Source organism: Lissotriton helveticus, chromosome 11 (genome assembly GCF_964261635.1).
Source record: "Lissotriton helveticus chromosome 11, aLisHel1.1, whole genome shotgun sequence".
In the NCBI taxonomy this organism is placed as follows: domain Eukaryota; kingdom Metazoa; phylum Chordata; class Amphibia; order Caudata; family Salamandridae; genus Lissotriton; species Lissotriton helveticus.
In genome coordinates, this window is record NC_136072.1 from 1,053,663,171 (window position 1) to 1,053,679,719 (window position 16,549).

The 16,549-nt window shown below is 49.6% G+C and overlaps 1 protein-coding gene across 2 annotated transcripts in view; it reads left to right on the forward strand.

Annotated features, from left to right (window-relative positions):
* LRRC43 (leucine rich repeat containing 43) overlaps positions 1-16,549 on the forward strand; it is a 265,731-nt gene that overhangs the window by 228,686 nt on the left and 20,496 nt on the right. The window contains exon 11 of one of the 2 annotated variants that reach the window (XM_078667557.1): positions 2,808-2,889. In XM_078667557.1, coding sequence (XP_078523683.1) covers positions 2,808-2,889 — 82 coding nt within the window. Of the gene's footprint in view, positions 1-2,804; positions 2,890-16,549 lie in introns of both variants that reach the window. The other variant, XM_078667556.1, reaches the window with a different exon arrangement.

Below are 16,549 nucleotides of genomic sequence, written 5' to 3' on the forward strand. Positions count from 1 at the left end.
TAGATGTTGAAGAGTGTTGGACTGAGTGAAGATCCTTGAGGTACGCCGCAGATGGTCTCGGTGGCCGCGGACCGGAAGGGGGGAGGCGGACTCTCTGGGTTCTTCCGGAGAAGAATGAGGTGATCCATTCCAGTGCCTTTCCTTGGATTCCAGTGTTGCTGAGGCGCTGTATTAGTGTGCGGTGGCATACGGTGTCGAAGGCTGCTGATAGGTCCAGGAGGATGAGGGCGGCGGGTTCTCCGCTGTCTATCAGGGTTCTGATGTCGTCTGTGGCTGCGATGAGGGCGGTCTCGGTGCTGTGGTTGGTTCGGAATCCGGACTAGGAAGGGTCGAGCGAGTTGTTGTCCTCAAGGAAAGCAGTCAGCTGTTTGTTGACGGTCTTCTCGATAACTTTAGCCGGGAAGGGGAGAAGAGAGATGGGTCGGACGTTCTTGAGGTCCTTAGGGTCAGCTGTGGGTTTCTTCAGGAGGGCGTTGATCTCTGCATGTTTCCAGCTCTCAGGGAAGGTTGCTGACGTGATGGAGCTGTTGATGACGTTCCGCAGGTGGGGTGCGATGGTGGTGCCGTAATGCCATAAGAGAGGATGGAGGCGTTGGGCTAAAGCAGTAGCAAAGATTTTCACCTCAGTATTGATGAGGGATATAGGGCGGTAGTCCGCACAGGCAATGGAGGATGGTTGTGTCTTTGGGAGCCCCACAATAGTGGCCACATCCGTTTCGGGGGAAAGGACCCCTTCTCCACCACGTGGCGAAACAGATCCACTAAGTTCGGGATCAGCAGTTCGCGATATGTCGCGTAGAATTCTTGCGGATAGCCATCTGGTCCCGGCGTCTTACCGGAGTGCAAGTGAGAAATGGCCTCATTAATTTCTTCCGGAGAGAGCGGGGGATCGGGAGTCTACGAGACCATTTGGGAAAAGCGCGGCAGATAGGTCCCCGTCTCCGACAACAGTGCAGTTAGGGAGACCTCCGGGGAACGTTCCTTATAGAGATTGCGTAGTACTCCGCAGTGGCTTGAGCGATAGCCGAAGAGGTGCAATGGTGGACACCATTCCAGTCGCAGACCTCGGGAATGATGCGAGTGGCCTTGGGGTATGAAATTAAGTTGTGCAGTAATTTGCCGTTTTTATCTCCCCAGCCATATACCCAAGCCACCGAAGAACAGCAGAGCATTTTAGCAGCCTCTAGGGATATCTGACAGATCTCCTCCCAAATTAGCGCGAGCTGTCGGGCAGAATCCGCACCCCCAGCGGACCCCTGAGTTGACCCCAGCCGGGGGGCGTGATCCTCCAGCTGCGTAAGACGGGTGTCCAGAGCCACGTGCTTTACCTGGACTAAACCTCTGGCCACACCCCTGATGGTGGCCTTACCAGCCTCCCATAAAGTGCCCGGCGAGGGGACCAACCCGTATTGAGCACGAAATAGTGCTCCAGTTCCTGTCCGAGCGACTCAACAAATTCTTCTTCTTGGAAAAACAGGTGTTCAGTCTCCAAGTTGTACGAAAGCCCCTAGGGGCATTCCCAAGCCGGAGGGAGACAGGAGAATGATCCGAAATGCCCCTGGGCAAAATAGTGGCTCCGGACATCAATGAACAGTCAGGGGCAGGCATTAGGAGCAGGTCAATACGCGAATGAGTGTGATGGGCTGCGGAGGTGTGGGTGTATTGTTCCCGCCGGGGATTCCATACCCTCCACGTGTTGCAGAGACCAAGGGTGGAGGACCAATCAGAAAAACGCTTAGCAGAAGCAAGGCAGGACGCAGAGGGAGTACCTGTTGCGTCACCAGAGGGATGCATAACAGCATTAAAGTCACCTCCGATGACCGTCAGGCCCTGGTGAAGGGTGGAGATCAGGAGCGTGAGGCGCCGAAAGGCAGCGGGCGCAGCGGTGGGAGGAATGTAGAGAGACACAAGGCTAAGAGGATGCCCCTCGATCTTGCCAACCAGGGCCCTGTGTGTCCATTTCAACCTGGGACAGAGTAAAGGGGAGACCCTTACGGAGCAGTATGGCCACCCTCCGGGAACCCCGTGTGAAACCTGAGTGCCAGACCCTGTTGAATCCATAACAGGCAACAAAACAGCATTGAGTGCCTAATATGTGCGTTTCCTATAAAAAAGGATGTCAGGTGCGTGGCATTGGGCGCTGCGGAGGACTGCGGTGTGCTTTATACGGTCCTACAGGCCATTGACATTCCACGACACAATGTGGAGGGGTCTATGTAAGGTGGACATCATCCGGGCGGGTATTGTATGTGAGGTACTAATACAGATATACCTGGGTCCCAGGGGAGTTGGTCACCCCCACTCGGGGCAGTGGGATACAGCTAGTGCGGTGTGCTAATCGCCATATCATCAGCGTGTACAGTGATTGATGCCAATTAAAATAACAAACACCCCTTTCCCAGACAAGATATTCAGTGGTGCTGCAAGCTGGTTGAAATGGGAAAGTAGTTCTCTTGATAAAACTCCTTCCATATGTGTACAGTGCTTGCTTTATGTTTTTTGCTCTATTTTGGAAAGGGGTGCGCACACACACACTCTCTCTCTCTCTATCGATCTCTGCTATCCATTTGGCTCTTTAACATTTTTGTTCTGTTGTTACATAGACAAGGCTACACTGCTGCTAGGCCTGTGCTTATATATATATATATATATATATATATATATATATATATATATATATTGGTATTTTGCTTTGTATACTAAGTAGACCTTGCATTATTATTTCAGTTCCTAAATTATAATCCTCTGAAGTTCATTTGTGGTCACATATCACCAGGCTTTCATTGAACTTATATTTATATTAGCAGGAAGGAAAGAAAAGTAAAGACAAAAAATCAAAAACTGGAAGAGACAGTACAGCAAGTCAAAAAACAACAGCGTCGAGCAAAGGTAACACTTCATAGTCCAGTTGTAAGCTGTGGTATCTGTAGATCTCTGCATCTGTTTGCACATTTGTGTATCTATCTGTCTTTATATCAGTATGACTGTCTGTCTGTTTATGAATATTTATACATGAGTCTGTGAATGCCTAGCAACCCGTCCACAAGTTTGCCCAGTACAAGGTAATGCAAATCTGCTTGTCATAAATAGAGGGGTACTACGTTTTATTTTACTTGATAAGTTTACATTTTAATAAAATGCCCTTGATACACCAAATAAAACAGAAGAGCAACTTAAATAAATGAGTGGGAGCTGCTTGTGCCTAATACTGTTAATGTTGAAGTTATAAACACACAAAAGAAATATTGGGAGTGTCCAAGGATTAGTGGGTGTGAGAAGTTGGCCTGGTATACACTGTCTACTAGTTAAAGTGGGCACCTTGTACCAGTCCAAACAACCCTTATGATGATTAGGTCAAAGATAACCTTTATTGAAAGCTATTCTAGTGGTAGCTATGGAGAGCAGCCTTCAGTCTAAGTCTTGAAGGAATGATAAGCACCTTGTTTTACCAGAATACAATCTTATTGTATTGGTTAAATGAAAAGGAAACCACACTTTCTAGTATCCTCTACATGAGGATAGAACACAAATCAAATAATACATTTGCAAAGAATCAATTGTAAGTAGCACAAAAAACAGTGGGCTCTTGGGGGAGACCAAACCATATACTAAATAAGTGGTATAAGAACCACGACCCGGGACGAGACCTAGTCTAGAAGGTGTAGAATTGCTGGGACCCCAAGGAATCACCCAAGGTGAGTGAGTCGGGACGCCACGGAGGATGGGGGAACACGATTGTGTGCTCCGTACAATTCAATGGGAAAGTTGCAGTTGGAAAATCAGAAATTAAGGACTCTTCCCAGCAGAATATGAAGACAACCTTTGGAACTTAAGAGTGTGAATGAAGAGCCATCCCACCCGTGGATACCTGCTTTCTCCTCTAAATGTACATGTATGTACTTTGGATACTGGGGAGGCCTTATCAGTCCCTAGTATATGGCCTTCTTTGTTTGAAGAAGAAAATATATATATATATATATATATATATATATATATATATATATATATATATATATATATATATATATATATATATATATACACACAAACAAACGTCACAGCAGTCACAATGTAAAATGACGAGACGAACCCAGGAATCAGTGCTGGTTATTTTATTCTGCTCACCACCACACCACCATTACGCGTTTCGGCCGACCACGGCCTTGATCACATGACAACGTATAGGGGCGTATGTGCACATTTTAAAGTGCTAGTGCCAATTATTTTTACTAGACATAGACAACATACTGTCGTAACTTTTTGCTGCATAAATGCAATTAACTACAAGCCAGTCTATTTAGTGCAACTGCTCATGGAATCAGTAGTCAAGCGGAAATCTTACTGTGTAAGTACACATGTAACTGTTAGTGGTTTCTCATAGAAATACATTGTATAAATACATGGATATATAAATATATAAATATATAAAATTATGTATAAAAATACAAAAATATATATACCATCTAAAATTAAATAGGTATACACATATATATCAAAATAAATGAAATTTTTGGATCATGAATCTGAATATACACACAATCATAAATATAGCAGCAATTCTATGAGATAACAACATTGGTGTACTAAATCCTACACAATAAATGTTGCTTTACCATATTAGATATAAATTCAAATGTATCTTCATATCAAATATCTAATAGAACAAAACCACAATTTGACATATCATGAGCAGAGAAGGCTTATGTGCAAAATCAGCGATAAATATTGGCATGAAAAATAAGTGCTACCACAAGTGAATAGTGCAATTAGCTAAAAGTTTGTAATAATAGTAAAATCAGTTCTTAGAAAAATAGGAATGGAAGCGGACTCTTAGTATGATTACCATTTTTAAGTTAAATACCTGAAAAAAGTTTCTGTTTACAGGTAAGTATGACAGTCTTCACCTGCATTAAGACCATTAGGGGTCTTGGTATCCAACAAAATGATATGTCTAGTCTCAAGTCTACGCAACATTGCTTCACGATCACCTCCCCTCCTCTGCGGAGGCACAGTATCTATTACAAAATACCTTAATTCAGATGGATTTTTGCCATGCAATTCATCAAAATGCCTAGCCACAAGGTAAGCCATATCTTCATTCGTTATTGCCCTGAGGTGCTGCAGAATGCGTTTGTATACGTGTGACCTGCTGTGATGTGTGACAGCGTTGCAGTTAAAGGAACAGGAGCAGCGGTTTGGGGGTTGGAAGACACCGATGCCAAGAAGAATGGGGCACCACCCCCCCACTTGGGGAAACTTTTGGAGAAGTTGCAAGCGGCAGGCGACCCACTGGGGTAAAAACAGAACAACTACGAGGACCAAGATGCCGCTGATTGCGGCCACGCCCACTGAGGCGGGAACTCAAGGCTATTTGTTCAATGAACTGCTCTGCCGCCTCGCATAACTCAAGTCCAAAACCCATGAATAAGTGCAGTGAGGCACGAAACGCGTCGGGAGCAGGACAGAATACAGAGTGGTACCAGGACTTTTGTGCACACGGTAACCTCCAATAAAGAATGTCAGCTTAATTCACCTGTTGTTGGGCTCTTCTACAGCAGGCGTTGTGTATCGAATTTATATTTGCGGTTCTGCCTGGACCGCGGAGGGGTCCCGCTGATTAACGTCGGACCTGCTGTGATGTGTGACAGCGTTGCAGTTAAAGGAACAGGAGCAGCGGTTTGGGGGTTGGAAGACACCGATGCCAGGAAGAATGGGGCACCACCCCCCCACTTGGGGAAACTTTTGGAGAAGTTGCAAGCGGCAGGCGACCCACTGGGGTAAAAACAGAACAACTACGAGGACCAAGATGCCGCTGATTGTGGCCACGCCCACTGAGGCGGGAACTCAAGGCTATTTGTTCAATGAACTGCTCTGCCGCCTCGCATAACTCAAGTCCAAAGCCCATGAATAAGTGCAGTGAGGAACGAAACGCGTCGGGAGCAGGACAGAATACAGAGTGGTACCAGGACTTTTGTGCACACGGTAACCTCCAATAAAGAATGTCAGCTTAATTCACCTGTTGTTGGGCTCTTCTACAGCAGGCGTTGTGTATCGAATTTATATTTGCGGTTCTGCCTGGACCGCGGAGGGGTCCCGCTGATTAACGTCGGACCTGCTGTGATGTGTGACAGCGTTGCAGTTAAAGGAACAGGAGCAGCGGTTTGGGGGTTGGAAGACACCGATGCCAGGAAGAATGGGGCACCACCCCCCCACTTGGGGAAACTTTTGGAGAAGTTGCAAGCGGCAGGCGACCCACTGGGGTAAAAACAGAACAACTACGAGGACCAAGATGCCGCTGATTGCGGCACGCCCACTGAGGCGGGAACTCAAGGCTATTTGTTCAATGAACTGCTCTGCCGCCTCGCATAACTCAAGTCCAAAGCCCATGAATAAGTGCAGTGAGGCACGAAATGTGTCGGGAGCAGGACAGAATACAGAGTGGTACCAGGACTTTTGTGCACACGGTAACCTCCAATAAAGAATGTCAGCTTAATTCACCTGTTGAAGGGCTCTTCTACAGCAGGCGTTGTGTATCGAATTTATATTTGCGGTTCTGCCTGGACCGCGGAGGGGTCACGCTGATTAACGTCGGACCTGCTGTGATGTGTGACAGCGTTGCAGTTAAAGGAACAGGAGCAGCGGTTTGGGGGTTGGAAGACACCGATGCCAGGAAGAATGGGGCACCACCCCCCACTTGGGGAAACTTTTGGAGAAGTTGCAAGCGGCAGGCGACCCACTGGGGTAAAAACAGAACAACTACGAGGACCAAGATGCCGCTGATTGCGGCCACGCCCACTGAGGCGGGAACTCAAGGCTATTTGTTCAATGAACTGCTCTGCCGCCTCGCATAACTCAAGTCCAAAGCCCATGAATAAGTGCAGTGAGGCACGAAACGCGTCGGGAGCAGGACAGAATACAGAGTGGTACCAGGACTTTTGTGCACACGGTAACCTCCAATAAAGAATGTCAGCTTAATTCACCTGTTGTTGGGCTCTTCTACAGCAGGCGTTGTGTATCGAATTTATATATATTTATATATATATATGAGGAAAAAGGGTGTCAGGCAGATCAGGTCGATTACCCCTTTTCAAGGTTTGCCCGGCGTTAGCCGCCTCTCACCCAACTCACGGTTACCAAATAAAGAGGCAGGCGCTGGAGACGGGAAGGCAGGAAACAGGAGTTTATTCCGATGGAGCAGAACACGTCAAATCAGACAACAGAGTATCTTCTCGAGGTGCTCTAACCGCATCTCTGAGGCCTGGCCTCTTATACACAGGTTTATGGCTTTATTACATTTATGACATCCGTGGTATTGCTTTGAAGTTCACAAAGGCATCTTTGGAATCCCCGGTTCAGGCCCGTTCTCACACATATCTACAGTAGAGGTCCCCACCCAAATCTCAGCATGATGGCTATCGCGCAGCTGGACATTCCGCTGGGAACAGGAATGTGGGCGATCGGTCGGATCTAGGGGTGTGAAGGCATTGATTAATGCCCGCTCCTTTGATGTGGGGCGAGGTCCTACTGTAGGGGACAATAAACTGCATCTGTTGAGCTAGTTGATGGCCTGGGGTCAGGCCGGACAATCGGGCAGGGAGGAAGAGGTTATCAAAAGGGCCTGTTCTATGAATGAGATGAAAGAGTGAGGGGGGTTCAGCACAGGATGTGGCTCGGAGACAGGGTCGCGCTGGAGGTGCGTTTATGACCCAAGCGGGAGAGACCGGGGGCTGTCGGGGATGCTTGCGAGGCTGGGGAGTGAGGGAGAGAGAGAGACGCTGGCTATCGGGAGTGGGCAGAGAGGCCATGGCAATCAAAATGGTTGCTGCTTACGCGCACGTATGGATCTGAAAAAGGACAAGATGGCGCCGATAATGTTTACGCCACAATCCAGATTTCAACAGTCCTCCCTTTTCAACATATCTAGCCAGCTTGTCAATTTATGTCTATCCCCATTATATTACGTATTTCGATATCATACAAAGCTTTCATACGTTCTGCTTCGAAATTCGGAGTCTTAGGGCACATGCAGTTAGCAATGAGTGAACACAAAGGTGGCAAGCATTGAATACCTAAGCAACACCCACACAGTACCACGACCGGTATCAATATAAATGTAAACAACCTCCATCCCCAGTCCTTCAAAGTACCCCAAAACCAGCTCCCAAGCGACCATCCTTCTTGCTCCTGGTGAACCTCTGAGGAAAGTCTGTGGAGGTGCTCGATTGCTTTGTAGACTGAGGGCGAGTTATCTGGCACATAGGTGCAACAGCTGGATCCGATGATGCGGCATGCTCCTCCACGGTCAGCTAGAACCACATCTAGAACAAGGCGGTTCTGAAGAGCCACCAGGCGGACTGCCTGAAGCTCGGCCGTATTGTTAGTGAGGATGCCAGCCGTGTTGTTCATGGTCGTTTCTACTGCCTGGGTCAGGTGTCGGATGGCGCGGCTGTTTGCCAATGGGCCCCACAGAGGAACAAGTCCCTTCACTGCATCCAGGAACTGTGCTCCGGTGGAGTCGGCTTGTTCAATGTCTCTTGCGCGCTTCTGCCGGTGATGATTTGCTGGGGCCACGTACGTTGGAGGGAGAACGAAGGCGATGTAGCAAGTACCCCCCCCAACTTTTTGGAAGCCAAGTGTAAGCTTTGGTGCCACAAACAAAGTACAAATTCGGAGAAGCAACAAAGGAGGGGGGATCAATTGAGTCCAATGTTCTGGTGATGTGGCAGGAACTGTGACCCACTAGCTGTGTTCCCAGGCCTTCGAGGCATACGAGGCCTGTGACATTGATAACAGACAGAGCCACAGTCAGAGTGGCAGCAGTTCGTTTCCGTAGGTAGGAGAAGGTGGGTCTGGCTGGATTATGGAACACCTGCATTTCAACTCGTTCCTTGGCAGGGATGTCCATATGGAAGGAGGAACCAGAGGTCAAAGGACAAAAGGGAGCAGATGTCCTCCCGGTTTTGTTCAGCCAGAACCCATGGTAAAAGTGTGACACTGTTTGACCAGAAGTGGCGTTGTCCTTGTAGCTCTCTTGCAAGATGATCAACCAGGCAAGGCAGGAGCCATGAACTGAGAAAGGGGAAGGGATGAAAGAAATGGAGTGTCCGGTGGCATGCGGGAGCAACCCGCAGATCCAGCAGTTTGTGGCGTTGGCGGCAAGGTTGTGTTGGTGCAACAGTTGCACGAAGGAATTGTTCCAGAACTCCTTACGCCTTTCTCGGAGCTGAGGTGAAAGGGAGATCAGGGGATGCTCTTTTATAGTGGTTGGCTGTGCAGTGGTCAGCAATATCTGATGAGCGGGTGCGCTCTCTTCCATGATCCAGAAGGAAGTCATGAGGAGGAGGCAAAAGAGGAGGACAATGAAAAGGGCAATTGTCTTTGATTTGTGCATACTGTCAGTCTTTGGGTTCCTGTAGTGGGTATTTCCGGTTGCTCCCATCATCTTCTTATCTGGCGCTTCCATCATCTTCTTATCTGGCGCTTCCATCATCTTCGAGGTGCTCGGTAGTGGGCAGAACCGCAGACTTCGTTTAGCTTCTCTCCGGGTAACCCTTGGTTGTGTTTAGGCTACCGTTCTGAGATTCAACTTAGTCCGTGGTCTACTTAGCCGAAGCTCCCTCCTTTCGACGCAGGAAATACCCTTCCCTGGATGGCACAGTGGGATCAGAGAATTTTGCATGTTCGAGTGCCTCGGTATCAGGATAACAGTTCAGTGATGGCCGGTCTTTGTTCAGGAGCTCTTCTTGGGTGCTGACGTTTTCTGTCGTGGCCAGGGTCGAGGAGACCTTCTTACAGTGGTGTGCGTGCAGCCAGTGTTGTTTCCCCTCCACTCGAAGAGCCGTCCGGGTGGTGATCAGTACTTGCCAGGGGCCCATCCACTGGGGTTCCAGACTCTTCGCCCGTTTGAAATTTCGGATCAGCACATAATCCCCCGGTTGGATATCGTGACCCGGACCCCTGGAAGCATCGGGGATGGCCTGCTGCACCTGCTGATGAATGACAGACAACGTTTTAGTCAATTTGCACAAGTAATCAGACAGTAGGACATCCGGGACGTCGTGAATGGAGGTCGGTTTAGGGGCGGTCCAGAGGTTCATCGGTCACCCAAATACAACCTCGTAGGGGGTCAAATGGTGCTTAGTGGGAGTGGAGCGCATCGATAGCAATGCCAGTGGGAGGGCATCTGGCCATTTAAGTCCTGTGGTGGCCACTATCTTCGACAGCTTTAGTTTCAGTGTGGCGTTGTGTCGCTCAACTAAGCCAGCAGATTGGGGGTGAAAGACTGCATGAAACCTCTGTTTTACACCCAACCCTTTCAAGATTAGTTGGATAACTTCAGCTATGAAGTGGGGGCCGTTGTCGCTCCATAGAATTCGACAAAGACCGTAGCGAGGGGAAAAACTCTTTCAGTAGTACCTTGGCAGTGGTCATGGCAGTGTTATCACGGGTTGGATAGGCTTCTACCCATTTGCTGAAGGCACACACAATGACTAATACATACTTCAGGCTTTGGCATCTTTCTAGTTGGATGTAGTCCATCTGGAGGACCTCAAAGGGATGGTCGGGGACCCCAAACCCTCCCCGGGGTACCACAGTTCCTTTCCCAGGGTTGTGTTGCAGGCAGATAAGGCATTGCTGGACCAGGCGTCTGGCTGAGTCGGGGATTTTGTCGTTGTGCCAGACCTTGGAGATGAGTTCGATCATGGGGGCAGATCCTATGTGTGCGGGGGAGTGTGCCATAGTCAGTATGGGAATCAGGTACGAGTCAGGCAGCAACCATTTGTTTGTGTCTTTTGTCCGCCAGCAGCCTTCATCGTCTTTTAAGCCTACCCGTGCCCACTCAGTCAGTTCGTGAGGTGTGCTGGCCAACTGGATGTCCCTAATCGTTCCCTAGCGTCAGTCCATTTTTCTGCTTGTGACCTGGTCACATACATGCGTGTCGTCGTCCTATTCTCAGCTGTGGTTCGGGCAGTGATGTCGGCCAGTGCGTTTGTTAGGAGAAGGGCCAACTTCCACGGGAGCGAAGACAAATCCCCACACCTCCAAGACACAGCAGCAGGAATGCGCTAACAAGGTAGACCACACTCCTATCTGTTGTATCCTAAAAGTATGAGGGAATTTACCCAAGGAGTGTCCACCACTCTCCTCATACGTGGGGTAACAGAATAGTAGAAAAGGCGTCTCCGGGAGGGGTGGTCCAGGCTAGGAAACAAAGATCAAGTTAGGAATAGACACAATCCCTATGCTTACATGAAACACCATAAAACATTGACAAGTGTGATCACTCATGGATCTTACCCCAAGTGTAGATCGGGCCGGCGTCAACGATGAGTCCAGGCAATCAGGAAGGGGTCCAAACAGGACTCACGAAGGACTCAACACACCTCTGACGCAAAGCAAATGGTAAGGGTAGGTGAGGTGAACTGGCCGGCTGACGAAAGGGACCAGGCCAGCGGAGCAGTAACACCAAAACACCAGACAAAACACACACTAAACAGAAAGGGAGTGAGGGGCACCGACCGGCTGCACAGGGGGCGGATACAGCGGAGCAGCACCCACTCAGGAGGTGAGACACCCGGCCCCTAGGAGGATAGGGCGGAGCGCTCACTCTCAAGAGGAAAAAACCACTAAAGCAAAGGGGCAAACCAAAGAGGTAATAGTGGTAGCAAAACCAGTATAAAGCAGAGAGTGAACCGATAACGCCCGCAAAATGCGTGAGGAATAGCAGGGCGTCGCGTTCACTGAAAACGAAGCGGAAAAGAATACCGCTTTCACAACCAGACACCACACGCACACTCACAGGGCAGAAAAGCGAGTAGCAGAGGGTCAGGAGAATCAGGTATCAGGCGACTAGAAGACAGAGCCCAGCAGAGCTCTAGACGGCAGCAAAGCAACTCGAACAGGAACCAGGAAGTGGGAAGGGGGCGTGGTCACAGCAAGTAAGCCAAGCAATGATGGGAGGGCCCAGCTCCTCCTTATCCCACTTAGGGAGCGTCAGGAAAGTACGGATTTTGACGCTAAGGGGTCGACTGAAAATGCACGAACCAGAATGAAGCACACTTGCCAATGTTAATTCCTAACAGCGTTTCCCTGTCCGACTAAGTCTGTCACCTCCTGTGTGCCTGGCATTTGATTACGGCTAATCGTTTGGGGAGGAGAACTGCTTCAATCAGGGCGGAGACTAGATCTCCGTGGAGGATGGGCGTGCCGTGGGACGTCAGGAATCCCCTTTCTCTCCACAAGAGTCCAAAATGGTGAACCACTCCGAAGGCGTACTGGCTGTCGGTGTAAATGTTTGCCGTGGTCCCTGTCGCTATAATACATACTCGTGTGAGGGCAATCAGTTCTGCCGCCTGTGCGGATCGTTGTGTGATGCGGGCTGTCTCAATTACTGTTCGGGCTGTCGTTACTGCATAGGCAGCTGAGGTGGTGCCGTCGGAGAGTTTGATGCAAGAGCCGTCTACCCATAGCTCTCCGTCAGGGTCTGTGAAGGCGGTGTCTCGGAGGTCAACTCTACTCCTAGTCTGTTCGTCTGTGAGGGTCACACAGTCATGTATAGGGGGGACATTTGGGTCGTTTTCGGGCAGAGGCAACAAGGTGGCTGGGTTCAGTGTGGTGCATCTTTTCAGCGTGATGTGGGGTGCAAGCAGAGTCAGTTCGTATCCAGTCAGTCGTGCGCTAGTCAGGTGTTGCGTCTTAGTCTGGTTCAGGAGGGTGTCAACAGCATGGGGGACTAATACCGTGAGGGAATTCGATAGTACGATCCCCTCACTTTGTCGGATAGAGACAGCAGCGCCAGCTACGGCTCGAAGGCAGGCAGGCAAGGCTCTCGCTACGGGGTCAAGGGTGGCAGAGAAATAGGCACAGGGTCGTTGCTTGGGGCCAATAGTTTAAGTCAGGACAGACAAAGCGCACCCCTCCCTTTCGTGAGTGTAGAGAGAGAAGGGCTTGGTGTAATCAGGGGTTCCTAGGACTGGTGCAGAACAAAGGGCGTCTCGAAGTTCTTTGAAGGAAGATTGGCATTTGGGGGTCCAAGGGAGTGGGAAGGGGACATCTTTGGCTAGCAGGGAAAGTAGTGGCTTTACAATGAGGCTGAAATGTGGCAACCACTGCCGGCAGAAGGAGGTGAGGCCTACCAGGGAGCGGACTTGTTTCTGGGTCTTTGGGACAGGGGTTTCTAGAATGGCCTGAATTTGATCGGGTGTAAGCTTTCTCCCGTCTTTGGACAAGAGGTGGCCTAGGTAGGTGACCTGGGGTTGGCAGAATTGCAACTTTCTCTTGGAGACCTTGTGGCCATTTTCCGCAAGGAAGTGCAAGAGTTGGATGGTGGCTGTGACTGCAAGTGGAGTGATGTCGGCCGCCAAAAGGATGTCATTGACGTACTGTATCAACACCACTCCCTCCGGTAGCTGAACGGCGTCCAGCTGTCTCTTGAGGGACTGGCTATAGATGCTGGGACTTTCTGTGTAACCTTGGGGAGCTCTACAAAATCTATATGAGCGGGATTTTAACGTGAAGTCGAAAAGGTAGCGGCTGTCTGGGTGGATGGGGATGGAGAAGAAAGCGTTCTTGAGGTCTATTACAGTGAAGGTGGTGGCTGTGGATGGAATCAGGGTCAGAATGGTGGCGATATCTGAGACTACGGGGTACTGAGGTACAACTACCTTGTTGACCTCTCGAAGGTCGATGATGAAGCGGTACGCTTTCTCATCTCCCTCGCCCTGCTTCTTCACAATGGGTAGGATAGGGCTGTTGCAAATATTGCTGACTACTTCCTCTACCACTCCTGCCTCTACCAGGGACTGCATTATCATTACCAACGCCTTCTTACCTTCGGGCGATATCCGATACTGTGGGAGTTTTGGGAGTATCGCGTCTTGGCGAACGGTTATGTGCACGGGGTTGATCATCATTCGTCCTACGTCAGCGTCAGTTTTAGCCCACAGATACAGAGGTAGAGAGTCAAGTAAGGATGCGTCAGCGTCAGAGATGGAGAACATGTGTCGAGCGGGATGAGGTCCGAGCAAAGTCGGGTTATCGTACAGAATGACTCGAACTCCGTCCTGTGAACACCTGATAGTAGCTCGGAAATGCTTCAGTAAGTCAAGTCCCATAATGGCATCGGGGGTGTTGGAGGAAAGCAGAAACGTCGTGTCAGTGGGGTTACTGTCCAAGTCGAAGGAAACCGGTGCGGATAAGGGGTTAGTGGAGGGCGTTCCATCAAAGCCTATTGATGTTATGCGTGAGCCAGACAAGGGTGCCCTTGGAATCAGTCGTTTAGATAACGCACTACGTGTCGCGCCAGTGTCTACCAGAAATGGAGACTTCGTACCTAGGACCTTAGCGGTGACATAAGGACCTTGCTGGTCAACATAGAGCTCGACTGGATCCCTCCCTTGCCCTAGGCGATCCTATGCGAAGTCGCGGGCATCGTCACAGTCAGTCTGCTGGCATTGGTTCTGTCGGGGGTGGTCAAAAGTGTTCGGTCTGCCTGATCTGTTATTGCTGGCGTCGTTTGCGTGCCCTCGTCCCTGTCCTCTATTTTTCGGCCCACCCGCTACGTCTTTTGCGTCCCTATTTTTGTACATTTCTAGCAGGACCGGGCACTGGGACTTCCAATGCCCATATCCTTTGAAAACGCACACTGGTTCTCATCGAGGTCTGTTCGTGGAGCGCCGGGTGCGGGTGTGCGGTCTCTAGGGGGTGGATTTCTAGGAGCATTCGACTGGTAGTTTCCTCTATACTGTTCCCTTCCTGTCGTCACTCCTTGCAATTGAGCAATCATCACTCGTTCTTTCAAGTCTTTTTTCTTTTTCTCAGTCGCCCTATCGTTCTCGTTCTTTTGCCGTTCGTAGTATTGAGCCATCTGAAGGATAGCCGCGGGTTTGGAGGCAGCCCAACTACTTTCACTAGTCTGCAGTTTTTGCGAGACTTCTGGTGTCAGGCCTTTTACAAAGTTCTGGACGAACAAGTGATGTCCGGTCGCAGAGGTCATGTCCTGGCCACTGTAATCGGAGAACACCGTTTCGAACCGGGAGAAATAGTCTGAGGCGTCTTCCTGTGGTTTCTGGCAGCAAGCCGTTACTATCGACCAGTCCACCTTCTTTTCTGGTACTACGGTTTTCAGTTTTAGTACTATTTTGTCTGGCAGGTCTAGAATCGATTTCAAGGGTTTCTGTCCGGGTTCTCGCTGTTTGTCTATGCCATCGAGTTGTGACCAGGTATGTCCGAACAGCTCAAGGTGGTCGGCTTTCCGGATTTGCTTCCACACATCAGCTGGCAGACATAGCCCGAAAAACAAGTTGATGTCCGCTAGGGTCATAATCGTCGAACCCAAGGCGGTACCTAATTCTGTGTAGAAGGCAGTGGGGTTCTTTCGTAGATCAGGCAAGGACTTTCGGAAAGTCAGGATGTCTTGCCGATCCCAGGGTTGGTAGACCCAGTTGTACACTACCCTCCCTTTCGCATCTTGGTGGTTAATATCGTCGTGTGTTCCCTGTCCTCGTGAGGGGACCCAATAAGGTGCCGCTTCTCTTATTGGCATCATGGTGTCAGTTCTCTCGGGTTGAGGTTCAGTCGCTACAGGGGTCGTGGTGTCGGCCTCTAATCTTTGTTCAGTGAGGTGGCGGAAGACTTCAAGCGTGCGCGAGAAGAGGTCCGTCACATCACCCTCGCCCTACTCTCCAATGTCGACTTTTCTATACAGAGCCGTTAGGCTTTCAGGACCTTTGTTACGATACCGGTCTTCATAGGCGTTAAGGGTGTGGTAACAGAAACGTGCAACAAAGTGTCGTTTGTGGTTATCAGCATATGTATTGCATATATCTGTCACGTAATCTTCGTTTTCTTTCCGTTCTACTAGCGTCTTTGCGATCTTATCAATCCCTGCTCGTTCATCCTTACTCAATCGATGGAACCTAGCAGAGTCTTTCTTCTCAGTTTCGGGCTCATCTAATGCTGCTGCTTGCGCTGCGCTGAGTACAAGGGGCTCGGCCGGCGCGGAGGCCGTGAGGACCGAGGCTCTGGCACTGCTCTCATCTGTGCTAGGGGGTTGCGTGCGTTGCACTAGAGGTTGGGAAGGGGCGTATGGAGGGGGCTTGTAGATGATCGGGGGACCTAGCAGTAGATCATCGTTCGCTCGCTGCTTCGAAGGTAGCTCAGGGTAAAGCGTAGAGGGTGTTCTAACGGGACATTGGCTCGATGTCTCGGATTCTTGCTTCAGTCTAGCTCCCTCTCTTTCCTTTATCTCTTCTTTCAACTTGCTCGCGGCTAAATGAGCTGCTTTTCGCAATTCTTTCTCTAGTCTGACTTCGTTTCTTTTCTTTCGTTGTTCCGTCTCCTTGCGCCACATGCCGAAACTATCAAGCATAGTGGGCGTTGTTTTATTGTTACAAAGGGCTGTTTCCAGCACGCTTATTTTTGCGTCATCGAAGGATCCTATCAGTGGCCACTGACTTTCTCGATCCTTTTTAGTATATTTATGCCATAACTTACTATAAGCTACGGCGACTAGTCCATACTTTAAAAACATATCCTTATTAGGGGTGCC